Source organism: Bos javanicus, chromosome 23 (genome assembly GCF_032452875.1).
Source record: "Bos javanicus breed banteng chromosome 23, ARS-OSU_banteng_1.0, whole genome shotgun sequence".
In the NCBI taxonomy this organism is placed as follows: Eukaryota; Metazoa; Chordata; class Mammalia; order Artiodactyla; family Bovidae; genus Bos; species Bos javanicus.
Window position 1 is genome coordinate 11,305,405 of NC_083890.1, and position 25,145 is coordinate 11,330,549.

The 25,145-nt window shown below is 42.8% G+C and overlaps 1 protein-coding gene across 10 annotated transcripts in view; it reads left to right on the top strand.

Moving 5' to 3' along the window:
• The first annotated feature begins 7 nt into the window (after positions 1 to 7).
• RNF8 (ring finger protein 8) overlaps positions 8 to 25,145 on the top strand; it is a 37,178-nt gene continuing 12,040 nt past the window's right edge. Inside the window, exons 1-5 of one of the 10 annotated variants that reach the window (XR_009732775.1) lie at positions 193 to 277; positions 7,332 to 7,546; positions 9,935 to 10,063; positions 20,424 to 21,164; positions 23,473 to 23,535. Coding sequence is in view for 4 of the 10 variants with exons in the window: in XM_061398049.1 (XP_061254033.1) it covers positions 167 to 277; positions 9,935 to 10,063; positions 20,424 to 21,164; positions 23,473 to 23,535 (1,044 nt within the window). In the remaining 6 variants the exon portion in view is untranslated. Of the gene's footprint in view, positions 278 to 515; positions 604 to 7,331; positions 7,547 to 9,934; positions 10,064 to 20,423; positions 21,165 to 23,472; positions 23,536 to 25,145 lie in introns of those variants that run through there. The other 9 variants (XM_061398049.1, XR_009732772.1, XR_009732776.1 and 6 more) reach the window with 9 other exon arrangements.

The window sequence follows — 25,145 nt, forward strand, 5'->3', positions numbered from 1 at the left end:
GCGGGCTGGGGGCGGAGCCCAAGCGAACCTTCACAACGATCGTGAGCCCGTAGCGACTGCTTCTGTCTGTGGTGTAGGTATGGCGCCCGCGAGGAAGCCAAGAGGCGGCGGGAACCCACGTCAGGGTCTCGCTGTGTGCTGACTGCTACCCTGGTCCGAGTGGACTATGGGGGATCCCGGCTCCCTGGTCACGGAAGGCCGCGCGGGTGAACGGAGCTGGTGCTTGCGGCGAGTGGGGATGAACACCGAGTGGCTGCTGCTGGAGGATGGCAACGAGGTGAGCGGGAGGGGTCTTCTTGAGGCGAGGGAAGGGGTTTGGAGGAGGCTGGGGTCCCAGGGTGGCCTTGTGTCCGGGCGGGAGGGATGAACCGGAAGGAGGAGTTGGGAGAAGTAGAGGAGAGCGGTGAGGGGTGGGAGGGGTGAGGAGGGAACGGAGAAAGGCACCTGGTGCGAGAGGTTTGGAGGCGGGGGGCGGGGGCGGTCTCAGGTGGGAGGTGTGCGGGAGAAAAGATGGCCCCTTGGACAGCGCCCTAGGCCCAAGGGCCGAGCTGGGCCAGGTGTCTGGGTTGCGGGAAGGAGCCTGGTCGAGGGGCAGAGCGAAAGGTGAGCGTAGAGGCTGTGAGGACTGCTGGGGTTTCGAGGGGAAAGGAGACGACTGTGGGTCTCACGGAGCGCGACGGCGCCCGCTCGGGTGGCGGAACTGGGAGGCGGAGCTGCCCGGACTTCCGAGAATCATGGAGCCGCCCGGGGTCTGAGAGGGAAGCTCGGAGGACTGCTGAGAGAGGAAACTTTCTCGAGTTTATTTTGAAAACGATTGCGAGTTTGGGGTAGTGTCCCTTAAAATACCCAGGCTTTAACGTAAAAGTGTCTTTTTCTTTACTAGTTCATGAGAATTGACGCTTTGATGTGGGCCACAATTCTGTGAGTCTCGGTACAGCCCATTGGCACCTCCTAGGTTGGGGTAGGGCTTCAGAAATATGAGAATTCTCACCAGAGGCCGTTTATGACGTTCTCTGGTGCTGTCATAAATGCAAAACAAAGACACTTGAGAGGTGAGGCACGGTTTCGGTTGGGGGCCGCTAGGCCTGAGGTGGTGGTTTTACAGAGGATGATGGGAGAGAGCGGGAAAAGAGAATGCAGTCTACTTGGAAAGGATAGCTAGATCAGGCACCATTTTGGGGTGACTGGGAACCGTTTTGGTTTTGGAAACATTTGTGTGAAGGACAAAGAAGTCTTTAGGTAATTTTGTATGTTTAATTAAAATTTTCCTGTAAGTTAAGTGATCTCGGTTCAGTCTCTTGGGTATTTGTTGAGTACTTACATTGTTTGGTATAGTACGAGAGGGATAAATAATGACTTCTATTCTCAAAGAGTTCACTGCTTGAATGGGGAAAGGAGGATTTTATACAATGAAGCAATTTGAGAACATCCATGCAGAGGCTAATCAAGTGCCAAGCTGTGGTTTATTTAGTATTAAGGAAAAGAAGGCAGCACGGTTGTCTGAGAAGGCTTTACAAATAAGTGAGAAAAGGAGAGAACCAAAAGGCAAGGGAGAAAGGGAAACAAACACTCAACTGAATGCGGAGTTCCAGACAATAGCAAGGAGAGATAAGAAAGCCTTCTTAAGTGATCAGTGCAAAGAAATAGAGTAAAACAATAGAATCGGAAAGACCAGATATCTCCTCAAGAAAATTGGAAATGTCAAGGGGAACATTTCATGTACAGATGGGCACGATAAACGACAGAAACAGTAAGGACCTAACAGAAGAGATTAAGAAGAGGTGGCAAGAATACACAGAAGAACTATACAAAAAAGGTCTTAATGACCCAGATAACCACAACGGTGTGGTCACTGACCTAAAGCCAGACATCCTGGAGTGTGAAGTCAAGTGGGCATTAGGAAGCATTACTACAAACAAAGCCAGTAGATGTGACAGAGTTCCAGCTGAGCTATTTCAAATCCTAAGAGATAATGTTGTAAAAGTGCTGCACTCAGTATGTCAGCAAATTTGGAAAAGTCAACAGCTGCCACAGGACTGAAAAAAGTTAGTTTTCATTCCAGTCCCAAAGGACAATGCCAGAGAATGTTCAAACTACTGTACAGTTGCACTCATTTCACATACTAGCAAGGTAATGCTCAAAATCCTTCAGCAGTACATGAACTGAGAACTTCCACATGTACCAGGTAAATTTAGAAAAGGCAGAGGAACAAGAGATCAAATTTCCTGCATCTGTTGGGTCACGGAGAAAACAAGGGAATTCCGGAAAAACATCTATTTCTGATTCATTGACTATACTGAAGCCTTTGACTGTGTGGATCACAACGAACTGTGGGAAATTCTTAAAGAGATGGAAATACCAGACCACCTTACCTGTCTCTTGAGAATCCTATGTGCAGGTCAAGAAGCAACAGTTAGAACCTGACGTGAAACAACAGACTGATTCAAAATTGGGAAAGTAGTACATCAAGGCCGTATATCATCACCTTGGTTAGTTAACTTTTATGCAGAGTACATCATGCAAAATTCTGGGCTGGATGAATCACAAGCTAGAATCAAGTTTGCTAGGAGAAGTAAACTCAGATATGCAGATGATATCACTCTAATGGCAGAAAGTGAAGAACTGAAGAGCCTCTTGATGAAAGTGAAGAGGAGAGTGAAAAAACTGGCTTAAAGCTCAGCATTCAAAAAACTAAGATCATGGCGTCCAGTCCCATCACTTCATGGCAAGTAGATGGAGATAGAGTAGAAACAGTAACACATTTTATTTTCTTGGGCTCCAAAATCACTGTGGATTGTGACTGCAATCGTGAAATTGAAAGATGCTTGCTCCTTGGAAAGAAAGCTGTGACAAACCTAGACAACGTATTAAAAAGCAGGGACATCACTTTGCCAGAAAAGTCCATATAGTTAAAGCTGTGGTTTTTCCAGTAGTCATGTACAGATGTGAGAGTTGGATCATAAAATAGTCTGAGTGCCATAGAATTGATGCTTTCAAATTGTGGTGTTGGAGAAGACTTGCTGCTGCTGCTGCTAAGTTGCTTCAGTTGTGTCCAACTCTATGTGCCCCCATAGACGGCAGCCCACCAGGCTCCGCCATCCCTGTTATTCTCCAGGCAAGAATACTGGAGTGGGTTGTCATTTCTTTCTCCAAATCGTAAAAGTGAAAGTGAAGTCTCGAGTCATGTCTGACTCTTAGCGACCTCATGGACTGCAGCCTACCAGGCTCCTCCGTCCATGGCATTCTCCAGGCAAGAGTACTGGAGTGGGTTGGCATTGCCTTCTCTGAGAAGACTCTTGAGAGTCCCTTAGACTGCGAGATTAAACCAGTAAATCCTAAAGGAAATCAACCCTGAATATTCATTGGAAGGACTGATGCTGAAGCACCAATACTTTGACCACCTGATGCAAAAGAACTAACTCCTTAGAAAAGACCTTGATGCTGGGAAAGATTGAGAGCAGGAGGAGGAGCAACAGAGGGTGAGATAGTTGGGTAGCATTACCGACTCAATCGATATGAGTTTGAGCAAATTCCAGAAGATAGTGAAGGACAGAGAAGCCTGACACGCTGTAGTTCATGGGGTCTCAAAGAGTCAGACATGATTTAGCAACTGAACAACAACATCCTAAGAACAGTCAGAGGAGGCATTCAAGTTCAGCCTTAAATATTGCTAGATTTGGTGATTATAAAGGATTACTTGTATGCTGTGAATTGAAGAACACCCGGAAGATACCTGTGCCCCCAAATCTCTCTCTCTCTGTGTTATCAGTGCCTAAAAGTCCACATTAGGCCTTCTTTCTTTCAGTTTGAGAGCATTGACCTTCCCTGCGTGGCCCTTTCCAAAAGCATATACTTTGGGGAAGGTTTTTTTTTTTTAATTAATTCATTTATTTGATCTTAGTTACGGTATGCAGGATCTTCACTGCATCATGCAGGATCTTTTATTGTGGCGTGTGGGCTCAGTAGTTGTGGTGTGCAGGCTTAGTTGCTCCACAGCATGTGGGATCTTAGTTCCCCTACCAGGGATTGAACCCACATCCCTCTGCATTGCAAGGCAGATTCTTAATCACTGGACCACCAGGGAAGTCACCCTACTTTGGGGAAGTTTAACAAATGACGATACTTAACACCTGCATGATAGTAACTATACCTTACTTTCTATAGGGCCAAACTTTCACGTACATCACTTAATGCAAGCCCTGCACATGTACCACACCCACACACAACCCTATAAGGAATTTAGTAGTCATGTTAATTCATTCTTTAAGATTCAGTTGCCATGGGGACTTACCTGACCATCCAGTGGTTAACACTCTGCCTTTCAAATGCATGGGGCACGGGTTCCATCCCTGGTTGGGAAACTAAGATTCCACATGCTGCACAGCCCACCCAACTTTCCCCACCCCCATTAAAAAAAGAAAAAATTTCAGTTGTGATGCATTAATTCATTGCTTCTGAATAGCTTGGTAGTACTGAGAATCTTGGGGAGGGTGCAGGCGCAAAGAGTTAAAGACTCTGCAGCAAGGGCAAGGGGACTATAAAGTGCTCCTATACATATTTTAAACTATCGGATAATTTTTTGTGAGGCTACCTCTAATGGGGCTCTCCTCATAGGCCTGGCTGTCTGCAGGTCGGATCTTAGGAAATGGTTCGTACACAGCATGCAGTGTGTATGAGCAGAGCTTGAGTCAAAGCCAAGACGTGATGTCTTGCTAATTGTAACAGTCTCCAAACCATAGCACAGGATGGTGCACACAAGATTTTAGGAGGTATGCTGATACCATTTAGTTACAACAGCAGAGTAAGGTCAGTTTCTTGCCTTCCCAGTTCCCCCAAAGTCTCAGCTGTAATAATGAAAGTTCCTCTCATTTCACTGAAGGAAATACTGTAGCAAATTGTCTGCCTGAATGGGTGTCTTTAAATTTCTTAAACCAATCAAGAGAGCTTGGTAGAAAAACAGATAGACTTATTGCAAATTAGCTAGTTCCCAGGCCCTTTATAATCTATGCCTTTGGGGAAAACCATTGTATCTTCATTTTTCTTTTTTTCTTCTCTTGTATTTGGTTTTCACGAAGCTTTTTGCCCTAGTGAAAGTGAAAGTCACTCAGTTGTGTCCAACTCTTTGTGACCCCATGGATTATACAGTCCATGAAATTCTCCAGGCCAGAATATTGGAGTGGGTAGCCATTCCCTTCTTCAGGGGTTCTTCCCAACCCAGGGATTGAACCCAGGTTTCCCACATTACAGGCAGATTCTTTATCAGCTGAGCCACCAGGGAAGCCCTAAGAGAGTTGTTAAAAGGGAAAGGATCATCCAAGAGGAGTTGATGGTCATTTGGGATACAGTAGGAGTCATGCCTGGGCTTCTCCGGTGGCTCAGTGGTATCTGCCTGCAATGAAGGAGTCGCAGGAGACGCTGGTTTGATCCCTGGGTCTGGGAGATCCCCTGGAGAAGGGCATGGCAACCCATGCCAGTATTCTTACTGGAGAATCCCAAGGACAGAGGAGCCTGGTAGGCTACAGCCCATAGGGTTGCAGAGTCGGACACGACTGAAGCAACTTAGCATACACGCATGCAGGAGTCATGCCTAGGAGGAAAGCATTAGTAAAGGTGGGTAAGGACAGGATTAACTTGTAGGCTAATACTGTCAGTAAGTGAAGAGGCTGGCACAACTTTGTAAATGGAAACAACCCATAGCCGTTAATTGATAATTTGGCATTCAGTTCCCTTGGGAAATTTACTTTTATGTTATGAATGATGATGGATATTCAGATAAGCTCATGCAGACTCTGACCATGGTGTAGATGAATTATCAGTGTATCAGGGTATATTCTAGGACCAGATAGTGAAGGGAAAGACAAAAAAGTGTTTCCTTCTTTTCCTGGATTCAGAGTTCATAGGCAATTTCAGAAAAAGCACTCATTATTCCCTTTTTTGTATTATTTTCTCCAGGCTACCCATAATGGCAGTCTGTCTCCCCTCAAATATTAAAGTGGAATATTGAATACTTTCTTGCTAGAAATAAAGCTACCTAAATGGAAATTCTTATTGAATATGGATGACAGATAAATCCTTAACATTCCATTTTTAAAGGATAGGTGTGTTCAGAGGAACTTCTATAATTAATTTCTGGCAAACTGTCAAAACATTGAGAAACTTCAGACTCAGGATTTTGGTTGAGGTGATCACTACATTTTAAAGGCAAACAAGTCAGATTTGTAAGGTTCCTGGCTGCTGCTCCGTGGTTTCCAGTGGTAATAACCCATTTTCCAACTTCTGACCTAAAAAACACCCATCTCCTGGAATCCAGGAGGACTCATAAGCAAGATCTCTTTATTCTTCCATTTATTCACAAATATTTACTGAGCAGAAAGAGGCTCTAAGGAGTACAGAAATACTGTGGTACACAAGATGGATAAGGTCCCTGCTCATGAAATTTAAATTCTAAATATAAATTTAGAAAAACAAAAGTAGACAAAAATAAGTGAAACAAGCAAGGTAATTTTGGATTGTGGTAAGCACATGCTAATAATGTGAAGGGATGCAATGGCGAGGGAAGGAGCAGGCAGCAACTTTAGATCAGGTAATCAGGGTTAGGCCTCTGAGGAGCTGAAACTTGAAAGATGGGAAGGAGCCCATGCAAATGTTTGAAAGAAGAATGTTCTAATCAGAGGAGACAGGTGAAAATACCCTCAGGTAGAAGTCAGTGTTTCTAACCATGATGTGAGATAAACTGAAAAGATGGAGTTAGGACATTGAGCGCCTTAGAGACTGTGGAAGGAAGGAGAATTTTAAGAAAGGGGAAGACATGGTTTAAGGTTTTTATATTACTACTCTAGCTACTGTGTAAAGAATGGGGGCTAGCACAGGAGCAAAAACAGCGTAACTAGAGGAAGCAGTGTGGTTTGAATTAAGATAGAGGCCACTGATAGAAGTGAACAGATTTAGGGCATATTTGAATTAACAGCCAGTAGATTTTGCTGATGATTTGAATGTGGATCCGGATGAGGGACATGGATGGCTCCTGGGTTTGAGGCTAAGCAGTGGGTTGGGTGGTTGTATGAGTTACTGAGATGAGAGTTTGTGGGGAGGAATAGATTGGGGCAAAGAGCTGTGGTGCTTTTTGAGGGACTGAGGACAGGAATTATTTTGAAAGAATTTCAAAAGGAACAAAAGGGGCATTTTTTAGAAAACCACAGACTATTTGGCTTAATATTCCCAGGTAAGGTTGGGGTTATAGATCATTAAAGAGGTGACTTGTGTACCAAGAAGAAAAAGCAGCAAATTCTGTGATCTGGATTCCAGAAGAATCTTATTTCCTTCCTTCACAGGGTTATTATGAACTCGACTGGTTTGTCAAAAAAATATGTTAGATGTGAACTGGGAGTTCATTGCAACCTGTCCTTATGGATAAAATGGAAAATAAAGACTTTTTCATCTTTTGGTTGAACTATAACTGTTGAAAGTGAAGTCGCTCAGTCTTGTCTGACTCTGTGACTCCATGGAGTGTAGCCTACCAGACTTCTCCGTCCATGGCGTTTTCCAGGTAAGAGTACTGGAGTGGGTTGCCGTTTCCTTCTCCAGAGGATCTTCCCCACCCAGGGATCGAACCCAGGTCTTCTGCCCAGTGGGCAGATGCTTTACCCTCTTGAGACACTAGGGATGGCTCAACTGGTAAAGAAGCCGCCTGCAATGCGGGAGACCTGGGTTCGATCCCTGGGTCAGGAAGATCCCCTGGAGAAGGTCATGGCTACCCACTCCAGTATTCTGGCCTGGAGAATTCCATGGACTATATAGTCCATGGGGTCACAAAGAGTTGGACACAACTGAGCGACTTTCATTTCATAACTGTTGAAGGCGATCGCTGAATTGTGTGGTAGAATGTTTACTAGACTGTCCTGAGAGCTTTGCCTCTGGTTGCAGCCTATTTTAATCTTTTTATCTGTATCTTGAATGAAGGTACAGAGGGCATCATATCAATTTGGTGGGTGACTCAAGCTGGAAGAGATACTGAGTATGTCTGATGGCAGATGAAAAATTTAGAAAGGTCTTGACAAGCTCATGATAGGCTGAACTAACAAGATGAAATTTAATAGGAATCAATTGATCCTGCACTGGAATCCAACTAGTCAAATTCAGGATAGAAGAGACATGATTTAGCATAAAAATTTTTAGGGGAGGGTTCAGTTCAGTCACTTAGTCATGTCCAACTCTTTTTGACCCCATGGACTGCAGCATGCCAGGCTTCCTTGTCCATCACCAACTCCCGGAACTTGCTCAAACTCTGGTCCATTAAGTCAGTGATGCCATCCAACCATCTCATCCTCTGTCATCCCCTTCTCCTCCTGCCTTCAGTCTTTTCTAGCATCAAAGTCTTTTCCAATGAGTCAGTTCTTTGAATCAGGTGGCCAAAGTATTGGAGTTTCAGCTTCAGCATCAGTCCTTCTATGAATATTTCCTAAAGGACTGATTTCCTTTAGGATTGATTGGTTTGGGCTTCTTGCAGTCCAAGGGACTCTTGAGTCTTCTCCAATACCACAGTTCAAAAGCATCAGTTCTTTGGTGCTCGGCTTACTTTCCTTCTTTCTTTCAGGGGAGGATTAGACCAAGAGATCTAATTATTCCTCAGCCTAAGGATACATTGACAGTGTGATATATCTGCCATGAAAGCCAATGCATTTTATATGCTCCAGTGATAATATCTAGGACTGGGAAAGTGATACTTGCATCCATCTGTGTAATAAAAATTAGGTTTATTTTTCTTGATGTGGCATCCAGGAATAAAAGCAAACCAGAGGTCTCTTCACAGACCCATAGGATGGCAGAAAGACTCAAACCTATGCCATGGAGTTACTTCGAAGTAATTGGAAACACAGGGTCAAGAAAAGGGAAGATTCGATAGATACTTCATAGCTGCCATGTGAAAAGGGGGGATTGGAGATTTTTCTGGTGGTGCCCAGAGCAGAGCCTGGGTCAAAGAATGGAATTTATAGGAAGAAAGAGGCCAAGTCAGAGCCATTAAAAAATTGGAGAGACTGTCTTGTATAGAAGCTATAGTTCTTGGTAGTGTTTAAGACTAGTTGATGGGGGTGTGTAGAAAGGAATCCTCCATCCTATGAGTGGCCTTTCAGAATCTGAAGATTTAACTTCAGGACCAGGGACCAGGTTTGATCACTCAAGAGCTTTTGTACAGCAGAGTTTTATTAAAGTGAAAAGGGACAGGAAAGCTTCTATGTAGATATCAGAGGGGGATGGAGAGCCCCCCTTCCCGAGTGTTAGCAAGGGAGTTATATACTTTTTAACTAGTTATTAAAATAATAAATCAAAAGAATGTCTCAAGGTTGTAAAGATCTTACTAGACCTACTCCCATAATTTACATTTTAAGATAACAGGATTAGCCAGAAGGTTTTCAGGAAGGAGAAACTGTCCTCAAGCAGGATACGTTGTTGTTATATAATCCTTAGTACGAAGTTTAAACTGAGTTGTTTGTTGTGTAATTATCAGTTCTGGGCTTAAAGGAAAAAATGTTATATGTGACTAAGACTAAGGAATGTAGAGGGAAAAAAAAAAGTTTGTCCTTTCCTCCTCCTCGAGAACCCTAGACCCCTGTCTCTGCTTCGAGAGCCCCAGACCCCTTTCTCCTCTTCGGGGACCCCGACTTCTGATCAACCTGCCTAGGAATTGACTCTCATTAACCAACCCTAATACTCCATGGCTAACTCTGTTCAACTATCTCATCACAGCTTTTTGCCTTTTTCTACTCAGTGGCTCCAGTGGCAAATGAAGGAGGAGATGGCTAACGATCTATTTGGGGTTTGTGGGAGTCTGCTTTCATAAGTCAAGACTTGTGAATACTGCTGGTTGACAAGACGGTAAAGGACCTCCTTTTTCAGTGCCGTGGCTGATTGTGTCTCTTTGTTATTATCTTCCTAGGTGACTGTAGGGCGAGGATTTGGTGTTACATACCAGTTGGTATCAAAAATCTGCCCTCTGATGATTTCCCGAAACCACTGTATTTTGAAACAGAATGCTGAGGGCCAGTGGACAATTAAGGACAACAAGGTACAGTAATCCAGAGAAGCCTAGATACTTTTATTGGATTTTTAAAAATTTTTATTTATTTTTAATTGGAGGATAATTGCTTTACAATATTGTGTTGGTTTCTGCCATATATCAATGTGAATCAATCATAGGTATATGTATATCCCCTCCCTCTTGAATCTCCCTCCTGCCTATTTATTTTTAGGTTAGGGTTTTTTCCCTCCTTCAAGGTAATACATGGTACAAAATTAAAAGATTAAAAAATGTATCTTCTACCATAGCTACTTACTTGTCTTGCCCAGAGATGGCTACTTCTCTATGCTGCCAGAGGTTAGATTATGCCAAAATAAGTTACTTTGTAAGGAACATCTGGGCTTCCCTGGTGGCTCAATGGTAAAGAGTCCACCTGCCAATGCAGGAGATGAGGGTTCGATCCCTGGGTCAGGAAAATCCCCTGGAGAAAGAAATGGCAACCCATTCCAGTATTCTTGCTTGGGAAATCCCACGGACTGAGGAGCCTGGGGGCTGCAATCCATGTGGTCACAAAAGAGTGCAGCATGAGGTAGCGACTGAACAGCAAAGGAACACCTGTGTTGGGGCAATAGGTCCTGTTCCAGAAACTAAGTTACCAGGGAGTTTCGTCTCTTGTGAGTCAAAGGTCCAGAGACCTTGGGAATCTGATGATGATTCTAGGGTACACCTGTGATTCAGGGCATGGGGAACAGGAGGAGCTGCACTGATTACACTTGCTCCTTCTCTTCCCCCTCCTTTCCTACAGCAAACCCCGTCCCTCACTTTTAACATGTTTCATGTATTAGTGCTCTAATCTAAGGAAGATTTCCTTAACTTTTTTTTTTTTTTTTTGCTTGAAACAAATTTGAAAACCACAAATACTAAGGAAGTTGAAATAATGTATAGACCCAGCAATTAGGAAGTACCTGAAGTGCATATGTGAAATTTGTACCTAAAGTGCAAATACAGTGAAAATATAGATTGTGAAGTGAGAGAAATTCTACTGTAACCAGTTAAGGATTAGGAAGTATGAAATGTCTTTTGACACCACTTTGCACTGCTCTGGTTGAAAGGATTTTAAAGATACCTGTTAGGAGGAAGGGTATTAAGATGATTCTGAGACCATTTCCAACAGGTGTGGGGGATTTCCCTCCCTACCCCACATCTGTCTACCTGAGATAGCATCAGATTCTACAGATAGAGGGCTCAGTCCCACAAGACTGCTTTCCACTTCAGATACGAGTCACAACCCCAGGTTAACTAACATCTGTGTTTCTGACTGGTTATACGTTGGAGGTTCCAAGGACCCTGTCCTTGAACTTTGGGTGCCAGTTGCAAGTCCAGGTTTTAACCTGTACTTCTGGCTGACTGGCTAAATCAGAGGTTCCCATGGCCACCTCCCATTTTGGATATAATTAATCAGCTTCAGAGTGATTCACAACTCAGGAATACATTTTCTTACATTTACCGGTTTATTGTAAAAGGATATGGTCGGGGATACAGGTGAACATCCTCATGAAAAAGATGTTATCACTTCAATTCAGTCGCTCAGTCGTGTCCAACTCTTTGTGACCCTTGTCCATCACCAACTCCTGGAGCTTGCTCAAACTCATGTCCATTGAGTCAGTGATGCCATCCAACCATCTCTTCTTCTGTCGTCCCCTTCTCCTCCTGCCTTCAATCTTTCCCAGCATGAGGGTCTTTTCCAATGAGTCAGTTCTTTGCATCAGGTGGCCAAAGTATTGGAGCTTCAGCATCAGTCCTTCCATGAATATTCAGGACTGATTTCCTTTAGGGTTGTATATGGGAAAATACACAGAGCTTCCCTGCTTAAACCCCATCCTTTTGGGTTTTTATGGAGACTTTATTATATATGTGTAATTGATTGAATTACTGGCCAGTGATGATCAACCTCTAGCCTCTCTCCCCTCCCAGGGCTTGAGGGGTGGGACTGAAATCTGATGTTAACTAAGATAGACTGAGTTCCAGCCCTCCAGTCACTGGATTGGTTCCCTTGACAGCCAGACCTCGTAGGTGACCCTGGGGCATTCCAAAAGTCACCTCATTAACATAACAAAGAATACCTTGATCTCTCTTACCACTTAGGAAATTTCAAGGGTTTTAGAAACTCTGTGCTAGAAATGGGGATGAATACCAAATATATATTTCTTATTATAATTCATAGTATCACAGGTATCCTGCTGGCCTGCCCAGCAGCCTTATTTTGCATGCATAAAACTGCTAGATTTAAGCTGTTGGAGAAAGTATCTTCCTGCACTAGGATTAAGTTGAGTTGGCATGGTGTTGAAGGAGAGCATAAATGTTAAGTAAATTGGTTCGGCACTCTTGGCAAGGCACCGTGAGCAGAATAGAAATTGGCACTGGAAAGGGGACGTTAGAGATGATCTAGTTTAACCCCTTCTGGGGACACTTGAGTCTGAACAAACCTTGCTGCTTGGGGCAATGCAGCTTTCCGCCTCCCAGCAAGCAGCTAGAGCAGTGGTTCTCAACTGTTTCCAATTTTGCCCATACATGGGATACTTTATAAAAATACTGATGGTATCACATTAAAATTAAGAATTTCCATTCACCAAAATATATCAAGAGAGAGAAAGCATGCTCAAAGTGGAAGATACTTGCTAAAGATACAATCAGTGAAGGGCTTATACTTGGATGGATGTGTGTGTGTGCGCGCGTGCGCGCTTAGTTGCTCAGTTGTGTCCAACTCTTTGCAACCCCATGGACTGCAGCCCACTAGGCCCTTCTGTCCATGGGGCTTCTCCAGGCAAGAATACTGGAGTGGGTTGCCATGCCCTCCTCCAGGGGATCTTCCCAACCCAGGGATCAAACCCAGGTCTCCGGCATTGCAGGCGGATTCTTTACCATCTGAGCCACTGGATGTATACAGAACTCCAAATCAATAAGAAAAAGAAAGATAACCCAGTTTTAAAAATGGGCAAGAACCAGGCACTTCACAAAAGATTCTGTCCGATTGTTCCGTATCCATGAAACATTGTTCAGCTTCATTAATGATCTGTGAAATACATAATGGAATACCACGACACACCCTGTTGTCAGAGTAACTATAATTGCATTTTAATGATGCCATATATTTACACAGGTATGGAGCCAAGTAGTCTTTTGATTGAAATGTAAATAGATACAACTATTTTGGAAAATTATTTGTCATTATTTATTAAAGTGTGTGTATGTATATATGTATACATACATACATACATACATACATTGTTGTTGTGTAGTGCTAAGTCATGTTCCACTCTTGTGACCCCATGGATTGTGGCTCCCAGGCTCCTCTGTCCGTGGGATTTCCCATGCAAGATTGGAGTGGGTTGCCATTTCTTTCTCCAGGGGGTCTCCCGTCCCAGAGTTTGAACCCATGTCTCCTGCATTGGTAGGTAGATTCTTTACCACTGAGCCATCTGGGAAGCTCTGACACACACACACACCACACACACCACACACCACACACACACCACACACACACACACACACACCACACACACCACACACACACACACACACACCACACACACACCACACACACACACACACACCACACACACACCACACACACACACACACACACACACACACAATATTTTCACTCCCAGGGAAGCAACCCAAATATCTTTCAACAGTAGAATGGATAAATAAACTATGGAATATTCTTTTTTTTTTTTCCCTTGGGAAAAGATGTTTGTTTTATATTTTCTTCTCTTCAGATTGTGGAGTAAAGCTGTGATAGATATTATGAAATGATGAACACGAATATTTTGAGGGGTCCTGTCATTTTCACTTTTGTTTGCTTCACCGTCTTTCTTTTTTACAATAGTAGAAGATATTTATCAGTTTTCACAATCAATAGCCAGACAAAAAAATAAAAGATAATTACATTAACCTCCAATTAAAATAAATAAATTCATATTTTTAAAAAAGATAATTACAGTTGCAAGTCACAATGATAACATGATTAAAATAATTACATACAATTTGCGGGGTGAAGCAGAGTGATGTGGTAAGTGGAAGTGCGTTCATGCACATGTTTTCATCTGCTCAGCCAGTCTATGTCTTTTGGTTGGTGCATTTTAATTCATTTACATTTAAGGTAATTTTCAATATGTATGATCCTATTACCATTTTCTTAATTGTTTCAGGTTTATTTTGTGTAGGTCTTTTCCCTGTCTTGTGTGTCTTGCCTGGAGAAGTTCATTTACCATTTGTTGCAAATAAAGCTGGTTTGGTCGTGCTGAATTCTCTTTAACTTTTGCTTCTCTAGAAAGCTTTTGCTTTCTCTGTCAAATCTGAACGAGAGTTTTGCTGGGTAAAGTATTATTCTTGGTTTTAGGTTTTCCCTGAACAAGAGTCTGGCTGGATAGAGTATTCTTGGTTGTAGGTTCTTCCTTTTCACCACTTTAAATATATCATTCCATTCCCTTCTGGCTCATAGGGTTTCTTTGAGAAAATCAGCTGATAACCTGATGGGGAGTTCCCTTGTCTGTTAGTTGTCATTTTTCTCTTGTTGCTTTTAATATTTTATGTTTATCTTTAATTTTTGTCAGTTTTGATTACTATGTGTCTTGGTGTGTTCCTCCTTGGGTTTATCCTGCCTGGGACTCTTATGCTTCCTGGACTTGGTTGACTATTTCCTTTCCCATGTTAGGGAAATTTTCAGCTATTATCTTTTAAAATATTTTTTGGGGTCTTTTCTTTCTCTCTCTTTCTGGGATCTCTATAATGCAAATGTTGTTGCATTTAATGTTGTCCCAGGGGTCTCTGAGCAACTAACAGTTTCACTTTTCATTTTCAGAGGTCTCTTAGGCTGTCTTCATTTTTCTTCATTCTTTTTTCTATATTCTGTTCAGCAGCAGTGATTTCCACCATTCTGTCTTATGGATGTGAGACATCTATAAGTGACCACCAGGTCACTTACCCATTCTCCTGCCTCAGTTATTCTGCTATTGATTCCTTCTAATGTATTGTTCATCTCTGTTTGCTTGTTTTTTTTAGTTTTTCTAGGTCTTTGGTAAACATTACTTGCATCTTCTCTGTTCTTTTTCCAAGATCCTGGATGATCTTCACTATCACACTTCTGAATTCTTTTTCTGGAAGGTTGCCTAATCTCCACTTCGTTTAGTTGTTCTTCTGAGGTTTTGGCCCTTCATCTGGAGCATAGCCCTCTGTTTTGTTCATTCTGATTAACTTTCTGTGATGTGATTTTCATTCTAGCCTCTGCAGGATTGTGGTTCATCTTCTGTCTGCCCTCTGGTGGATGAGGCTGAAGGCTTGTGTAAGCTTCCTCATGGGAGGGACTGGCAGTGGGAAAAACTGGATCTTGCTCAGCTAGGTCTTGCTCTGTTTCTATACAAAAAAGATCTTCATGACCTAGATAACCATGATGGTGTGATCACTCATCTAGAGCCAGACATCCTGGAATGCAAAGTCAGGTGGGCTTTAGGAAGCATTTACTATGAACAAAGCTAGTGGAGGTAATGGAATCCCAGTTGAGCTTATTTCACATCCTAAAAGATGATGCTATTAAAGTGCTGCACTCAATTATGCCAGCAAATCTGGAAAACTCAGCAGTGGCCACAGGACTAGAAAAAGGTCAGTTTTCATTCTAAATCCAAAGAAGGGCAATGTCAAAGAGTGTTCAAACTACTGCACGATTGCAGTCATCCACACGCCAGCAAAGTAATACTCAAAATTCTCTAAGCCAGGCTTCAACAGTATGTGAACCGTGAACTTCTAGATGTTCAAGCTGGATTAGAAAAGGCAGAGAAACCAGAGATCATATTACCAACATCCACTGGATCATCGAAAAAGCAATTTTTCGATGCAAGAGAGTTCCAGAAAACATCTATTTCTGCTTTATTGACTAAGCTTAAAGCCTTTGACTGTGTTGATCACAACAAACTGTGGAAAATTCTGAAAAAGATGAGAATATCAGACCACCTGACCTGCCTCCTGAGAAATCTGTATGCCGGTCAAGAAGCAACAGTTTGAACCAGACATGGAACAATAGACTGGTTCCAAATTGGGAAAGGAGTACATCAAGGCTATATATTGTCATCCTGCTTATTTAACTTATATGCAGAGCACATGTGAAGTGCCGGGCTGGATGAAGCACAAGCTGGAATCAGGATTGCTGGGAGAAATATCAATAACCTCAGATATGCAGATGACACCACCCTTATGGCAGAAAGTGAAGAACTAAAGAGGCTTTTGATGAAAGTGAAGGAGGAGAGTGAAAAGGCTGGCTTAAAGCTCAACATTCAGAAAACTAAGATCATGGCATCTGGTCCCATCACTTCATGGCAAATAGATGGGGAAACAGTGGAAACAGTGGCTGACTTTGTTTTTTTTGGGCTCCAAAATCACTGCAGATGGTGATTGCAGCCATGAAATTAAAGGGCACTTAATCCTTGGAAGGAAAGTTATGACCAACCTAGACAACATATTAAAAAGCAGAGATATTACTTTGTCAACAAAGGTTCATCTAGTCAAGGCTATGGTTTTTCCAGTAGTCACATATGGATGTGAGAATTGGACTATAAAGAAAGCTGAGCGCCAAAGAATTGATGCTTTTAAACTGTGGTGTTGGAGAAGACTCTTGAGGGTCCCTTGGACTACAAGGAGATCCAACCAGTCCATCCTAAGGGAGATCAGTCCTGAATATTCATTAGAAGGACTGATATTGAAGCTGAAACTCCAGTACTTTGGCCACCTGATGTGAAGAGCTGACTCATTTGAAAAGACCCTAATGCTGGGAAAGATTGAGGGCAGAAGAAGAGGATGACAGAGGATGAGATGACTGGATGGCATCACCGACTCAATGGACATGGGTTTGGGTGGACTCCTGGAGTTGGTGATGGACAGGGGGGCCTGGTGTACTGCGGTTCATGGGGTTGCAAAGAGTCAGATACGACTGAGTAACTGAACTGAACGTCATTCATTTATATAATATTCAAAACCAGGCAAAGCTAATGTGTGATGTTAAGCCAGGCTAGTAGCCACCTATGGCAGGGAGCAAGGGGTGTGGTTAATGTCTAGGAGGAGGCACGGGGATGTTTCTGGGGTGCTGATAATGTGGGATTTTTTTTTTAAACCTTGTGGTAGTTACACTGAAATGTTCACTTTGTGATATTCATATAGTTGTACATTTATGATTTATATACCCTTTAATGTTTGTAGCTATGTTCTAGTAAAGAATTTTTTAAAATATTGACTGGTACACCTATTAGAAATGCTAAAATAATACATTACCAAGTGCTGATGAGCATGCCGAGTAACTGGAACTCTTAAACACTGCAAGTGAGGAAACAAACTAGTACCACCACTTTGAAAAACAGTTTGGCAGTTTCTTTGAGTTAAACAGTTAATCACTTAACCAGTAATTCTATTTCTAGGTATTTACCCCAGATTAATAGGGACTTATGTTCTCATAAAACTTGTACCTAAATGTTTCTAGTGGCTTTATTCATAATCACCAAAAACTGGAGGAAACAACTAGGGAATGGAGAAACAAGCTGGTACACGCATACTCTGGAGTACTACTCAGCAATAAAAATACCAGACTACTGTAATGCAACCAAGTGGACACATCTCAGAATCATCATGCTAAGCAAAAGAAGCCAGCCTCCAAAGGGTACATACTGTATATAATTCCATTTATACAACATTTGGAAAAGGCAGACCTATGTAGAGACCAGATGAGTAGATAGATGCCTGGGAATGGGTGAAGGGTTGACTGCAAAGGTGCCTTGTGTCTTGATATGATTGTACAAGGTGTTTGCGTCTAAACCTGGCTTTAAAAATCCTGTTGCCTCGTTCCCATCTCAGACCAATTAATTCAGTCTGAGGATAAGACTCAGGCACTGCTATTTGTTCTAAACATTTCCAGGTGATTTCACTCTATAGGGTTAGGGCTGAGAACCATTTATGAGCTACATAAATCATCTAGGGAACTGCACAGAAACATTGGCTTTTGGATTTGGATTTCCACTGTTCTCAACAACTGATTAAAACTCTAGACAGAGATTAAGCATCAAGTGAAGTAATTAGCATTTAAGGGGCTGAGGATTATTCCACCCTTATTCCATTGATGACTCAGACATTGGGCAGGCTTTTCTTTGGTTATTACTTTGCTGCTGCTGACATTATTCAAACTGGTGATTATGAAAACCAGCATCAAGAAAGTGTTGACAGGAGTTTGATTTATTTAAACCATTGTATTTGAGATCATATCCTGGGCAGTACTTGATTGTTCCTATATAGCCGTGGTGTTTTCATCTTTTCTATCGTCGCTTTGTGAACGAACCCAATTTGGGCCTTTGGTCCAAATTATACCACTAGGTGTCACCAAGGAGTGATTAATGGGTAAACAGAGGGATCCAAGGATAAAATGTGATCAGAAAATTTTGAAAGCTTATTTTTCAGACCTAAAGGGCTTTGAAGGAGGCAGGTTAATGCAGAGGATCTAGTGGAGGGCTGCCAAAGGTCTTAAAGAGTTTGCCCCCGCTTTTTAGGGAATCCTTGTTTTCTCTCATCTTAGGCTACTCCTATAACCTCTTTATTTATTAACCTTGACTTTGCCTTTGAGTTTTTCTTAAATGTTGGCATTAGGTGGCCACCTGTGTCATATTTCTTTCCCTGAGGCTGTTTTCCTGTGTATAATTTCAAATTGATTCTTCTTCTGGTCTCCATTCCTCTCCTTTGTTAATAAACATAACCTTTAGTCCCAGTTCAGATGTGAATTTCGTCTCTGGCCTGTCCCCCAAAGTTAAGTCCTTGATATGGGTTAAAATGCCCACTTGTCTCTTTAAACTTTAAATCCTGCATTTGCTTCAAGTCTATTTTAGGACCTTTCATCCCCACTTAGCATCTCTTAGCTAACTCAGCTCTACAGGATATTCCTTTGCATTTATAGGCTGTTCTATGTAATCCCACATTTGCTTAAATATGCCCTTGTGTTTTTCTTTCCAGAGTCAGCTGCTAAAAGTTGTTTTCATATCTTCTGCTTTTGCACTCAGTATGTTTACCTTGCAAGATGCTGAGCATAGGGTTGAAGTGCTTGTTAATAAATCAGCTGAGCCAGAAAATAGTAGTGAGCACTTGCATATACCCTTACATAATGCTTACCATGTGCCAGGCACTTTTCTAAGTATATTACACATGTTATCTCATTAAATCCACACAAATACCATGAGGGAGACTGTTATTATCTTCCACTTGATAGATGTGGCAACTGGGGCCTAGAGAAGTTAAGAAACTTGCCTGAATCATGCAACTGTTAAGTAATGGAGCCAGATTACAAACCCAGGCAGGCTGACTTCAGGGTTCATGCTCTTAATCTCCACACTATGATTTAAACCACAAAAGTAAATATTGAGCATTTGTTATATGCGAGTCACTGTGCTAAGTGTTTTGCATGAATCATCTCAGTCATTCCTCACAGGAGCAGCATGAGGTGGGAACTGTACTATTTTACAGACAAAACTGATACATAAAGAGTAAACTGCTGAAGGCTATGCAATTAAGAAGCCCAAGGTGGTTCATTTGAGCTATAAACCTAAGTTTGTATAAATCCAGCGCTCTGGCTCTTAACCTCTCTGTTCTATTACCCATTGAAAGTGAAAGTGTTAGTTGCTCAGTCATGTCCAACTCTTTGCGACCTCATGAACTGTAGCCTGCCGTGCTCCTCTGTCCATGGAATTCTCCAGGCAAGAATACTGGAGTAGATAACCATTCCCTTCTCCAGGGGATCTTCCTGACCCAGGGATTGAACCTGTGTCTCCTTTCTGGGGTTGTTATCTGGGTCAGATCCCACCTTCAGTTTGACCACAGTGCTAGGTGTTGGTACTTTCTTTCTTGGTTTATGAGTTCTGGGGAGTGTTTTTTCAATTCCCCAATGTGCTCAGGGGTCATACACAGGCAGAGATAGTGCCTGCATGACTTTCTTGGAACCTCATCATTAGAATGCTACTTCCTTTACTAATAGCAGTTTTTGTAGTCTTGGCCCTTTGCCCCTAGTTTATATCAGTAGAGCTATTCGATTTCAGGTTTTAATGCTACTGCATTTATTTGAGTAAATTCATCCTCCAGTAATAAGGTGATTCCTGCCTATTTTACAGGCAGTTCTCTGAAGACATGAACGTCATATAGGTAATAAGCCAAAGCACTATTTGAAGAGTCCTGTTTCTAAGAATGGTGGTTTATGAACCTTTCTTTTCTTTCTATTTGTTCTCAAGTGTTTTCTTCCTAAAAAGACAGAAGGTTTTGCAGCAGCAGGAGAAAAATTAAGAGGAGGAAAATCATGACGCTTATTTTGTCTTTCTTTCCCTTTCCCCAGAGTCTGAATGGTGTCTGGCTGAACAGAGAACGTCTAGAACCTTTAAAGGTCTATTCTATCCATAAAGGAGATCACATCCAGCTTGGGGTACCTCTGGAAAATAAGGAGAATGCAGAGTATGAATATGAAGTTACTGAAGAAGATTGGGAGAGGATTTATCCTTGTCTTTCCCCCAAAAGTGACCAGATGATGGAAAAAAATAAGGGCTTGAGAACTAAAAGGAAATTTAGTTTGGATGAATTAGAGGGTTCTGGAGCTGAAGGCCCCTCAAATTTGAAATCCAAAATAAGTAAATTGTCTTGTGAACCTGGTCAGCAAGTGAAGTCACATGGGAAGGGTAAAGTGGCCAGTCAACCTTCTGAATATTTGGATCCTAAGTTGACTTCTTTTGAGCCAAGTGTGAAGACCACAGGGGCTCATGTTAACCCAGGCCCTGCAAAAGTTATAGAGCTTCTTCGTAAGAAGAAGAAAGCTTCAAATCCTTCAGCATCTCAGAGCAGCTTAGAGCTGTTTAAGGTAACCATGTCCAGGATCCTAATGCTGAAAACACAGATGCAGGAAAAACAGGTGGCTGTTCTGAATGTGAAAAAGCAGACTAAAAAAGGGAGCTCAAAGAAGATTGTGAAAATGGAGCAGGAACTGCAGGATTTACAGTCCCAGCTGTGTGCAGAGCAGGCCCAACAGCAGGCCAGAGTGGAGCAGCTCGAGAAGACTATCCAGGAAGAGCAGCAGCATCTCGAGGTACCACACAGGAGGGAAGGACAAGATACCCCTTGTGGTGGGCAGGCCCTTTGTGAGCCTGTGACCAGAGCTCTCTGTTTCTAGATCAGGGACCGTATGTTTAGTGCCAGGGACAAGAGATGTAATGTGATCAGAAAACTTTGAGGTCTGCATGATGATCGGATCAGGAGCCAGAGTTGGGTTGCCAACATGGGGTAAGTGGACTGGCAGAACCAGCCAAGATGCGTGAGGTTGTAAAAGCTGAGGCATCTCAGAGCTGAGGTGAATTTAGAGAGAGGCTGGATGAAGGTCAAGATACCGCCAAATTACAGTACACTCCAATTAAAGTATTAGTTGTTTTCATGAGTAATCTTCCTCTGCCCTGAGGTCAAAGCCAAATTCCTATACCCAAGGCAGATAGAGGTCAGCTGGTTACTCTGCCCTTGATTTACCTGTTACTTGTAGCTAACCTAGGAAGTGGGAGGCTAGAAAGGGAAAAATGTTTATTTCTGTCCTGAGTAGCCAGCATGGGAGGGGGCAGGTACACCATCATTCAGTTGTTGGGTTGAGTGCTACCTTCCACAGGATGTCTACCTCTTCAGTAGATAAAATGACTGTCTTAGCTGTGTCAAGGTGAGAGTAAATGTGTCTGCATCCCTGAGTCATTTGTTTAGTTGATCAGCTCTTGCACAGAGCTTCTTGGCTGGGGCTGATCCTGGTTCTGCTCAAAATGTCAGTTCCCATCTGGCCAAGAACCACGTGATTTACTCCCACCCACTTCCTCAGGTAGGACTGAATGTCAAGAATTCCCCGTTGTTGACTTAGAATTAAGAAGGGCCAATCAGGATTGAAGTGAATAAGCTTTTATCTTTCCTTTACTTTACTCAGGGTAAGAAACAACCACTTGTGTTGGCTTATTTCTGAACAATTTATAGATTTCATCTAAGCTCTGCTATCCCCTGGAACTGATGGTCTTAGCAAAGGCCATGGATTAAGTAGGTCTTTCTCAGGGTATACATTGCTTGTTTATGTGTACTTTTTGTTGCCCTTTTCCAGCCTGGACTGGTTCTTGAAATTAATAGAGGGAGGTTAATCTCTACATATTTAGTGTATGACACCTTCACCAGAGCAGAACTCTCTTTAAAGGCTAATATGTTCAATAACAAGAGTTACTGTTGATTAATATTTGTGGCTGCTCTGGGCATGCTTCAAGATGTAGCTAGCTGTCAAATCTTTCCATACTAAAAGGGTAAAGAAAGGCAAAAAGGACCCGTTTAGGGAATTTCTCTAGGAATGAGAGGGTCATATATAAATTGCTCATAGTGAGGTGTATCTAGTCCTTTATTACTAGCTGCATTTTCCTCTGTCACCAAGCCCTAGGAATTTATCCTACCCTTGCTGCTTGCTCAGAAGCTCATTAAACCCTTGTTATTTCACACAGATTTTTGGGGGGGGCAGGGTGGAGTGGGTGCACTCCACAGCTTGTGGGATCTTAGTTCCCTGACCAGGGATTGAACCCAGGTCTTCAGCATTGAGAGTGCAGAGTCCTAACAATTGGACGGCCAGGGAATTCCCACACAGAATTTTTTTTGAACACCCACGTTGCCTGGCACTATACTTGGGTCTGGGTTGTTATAAAGATGCTTAATAAATGGTTTTTGTCATAAAGGAATAGATCTTGTTGAGACAAGATATACACAAAATAATCACAGTAGTTTCAAAAGTCTGTAGATTTAAATTAGAGAACAATTTCCAGTTGGTGTATTAAGCGGGTAGGTAATTCTTAAGGAGGGAAGGACCCAGAGGTTCTCGTGGAGGGTGCTGGATGTAGGGGAGTGATGGTGTGGAAGACATCCACACCCGAGGGGGCCCTTGGAGGAAATGCAGCCCAGGCAGGCGGAGAAGGAACAGCTTATGGGCCAGAGGTGGGAAAGACTCGGAGTGAGAGACAGAGTGGCCAGAACTGAGGAAAGAAACATGGCGGAGCTGTGAGTGCCAGCCCAGGAGATTGTATTTCAATTTAGATATTTGGTGATGCAGAAACTCTCAGTTTCCATCCTTTTGAGAGTCATAGCATTAGCCAGTGAAGGGGACTTGGAGTATTAATCCAGAGTTTCTCCAGAACACCCTGAGTGGTGACTTGAAGGTGGCAGCCGTGAGATGTGCAGTGTTTGAGCCAACAGCTTAAAGTAAAACGGGAGATTTCCCACTCCCTCCCTTCCCCCTGTTGTTTCCAGATGCCTCTGCTAGCAGCTCTGCTTGTTTCTGTATTTTGCCCCTTTCTCCCCTTTCTACAGGGAAGCCTTCCATTTTGTTTTTGGCTTTTTAGGGTTTGGAGAAAGAGGAAGGTGAAGAGGACCTGAAGCAGCAGCTGGCCCAGGCTCTGCAGGAGGTAACTTATGCTTGCTGTTGTCCTGAGATTATAGTGGGCGAGAGTGGGGGCAGCCAGGCTTCATGTGCCCACTGGCTGCCTCTGCTACTTAGCACACCCCTCTGCAGCACCTCCAATCTGTAGCCAGAGCAGGTGGCAGCAGCTCACAGGATCAGGTCTGAGATTTGGAACCTCACAGACATGCCAGACCTCAGTGTGAAAGCTTACGTCTTCATCTGAGCACGAGATGCTCTAGTGAAGATGAAACAGAGCCTGTAGCAATTAGGAGGCTCTCTGGGAGAATGGCTGCACATTCAGAAAGGTGAGGACAGCAGAGGGAAATTGCGAGCCGTGACTTGGCCACCAGGGCCTGCAACGCATCCTATTACCTCACTATTCCTGAGCTGAAGCCATTCTGAAACCATTCAAGAATGTTCCAATTACGCATCTTAGCTTAGGTTGAGAATTTGCAGTTTACCAGCCACTGAAACATATCAATTTACTAAACGGGCAAGACTCACAGGAATAAAATTATCCTAAAAGATTGTCTGTTACTTATTTAATTTAACTTTAGTACCTCGCTCTGTTTATCTTTTAATGAGTTCTTTTGCATCTTAAAAACCTGCTTTGTCTTCTGTCAGTTATGTGTGATGATTAGTAGTTTAAGTCAGGAGGTTAGCGTTCATATCTTCTTGAGAAAAATGAGCCTTCGGGTTAGAATTTGTTTCGAATTTAGTTCTTTTATTGCTTAGCTATCTGTCAACCTTCTTACAGTGCTAACAGTCACATATTCCTGCATGCTTGGGAGTTTGCCCACTTTGATTTCCTTGGGTTCACAAACAGCCTTGGAAAGAATTAGGTGAAAAATTCAGTCTTTCTGGAATTTTATTTTCTAAGCTTGTGTATTTTCTAGGTTGGGAGGGTGGGCATGTTTCCCATTTAGAGGATTATTAAATTAATATTCAGATATCATTTTGAAATTGACTGGAAAAGAGGAAGGTTCTGCTCTTGAAAATCCTTGAAGGATCATTAAGAACCCTGCACCCGCAATGCCTGACACTCTTCTGAGACAGACCGGAGAACGCTGTCGTTTAACCTAAGGCGCTTGGCCACCCCCCTTCATTAACCCGACGCAGGATACTTTCAGGTCGTGGCTCTCTGACGACATGCCTGGGGGCTTACTACCCTCAAACGAAACACGGTGGTTTTTTGTTCCAGTTGATTGTCCTTCTGAAGCTGTTCTTTTTCATTTTCCAGACCTATAATTATAACAACTTGCCTTTACATAGAGATTTTAAAACTTTCCTGAGTGCTATCATGTATGTCTTTGTTTTTTCTTACTAACCCTGATGTCAGAGAAGGCAATGGCACCCCACTCCAGTACTTTTGCCTGGAGGATCCCATGGACGGAGGAGCCTGGTGGGCTGCAGTCCATGGGGTTGCTAGAGTCGGACACGACTGAGCGACTTCACTTTCACTTTTCACTTTCATGCATTGGAGAAGGAAATGGCAACCCACTCCAGTGTTCTTGCCTGGAGAATCCCGGGGACGGGAAGCCTGGTTGGCTGCTGTCTATGGGGTTGCACAGAGTTGGACACGACTGAAGTGATGCAGCAGCAGCAGCAACCCTG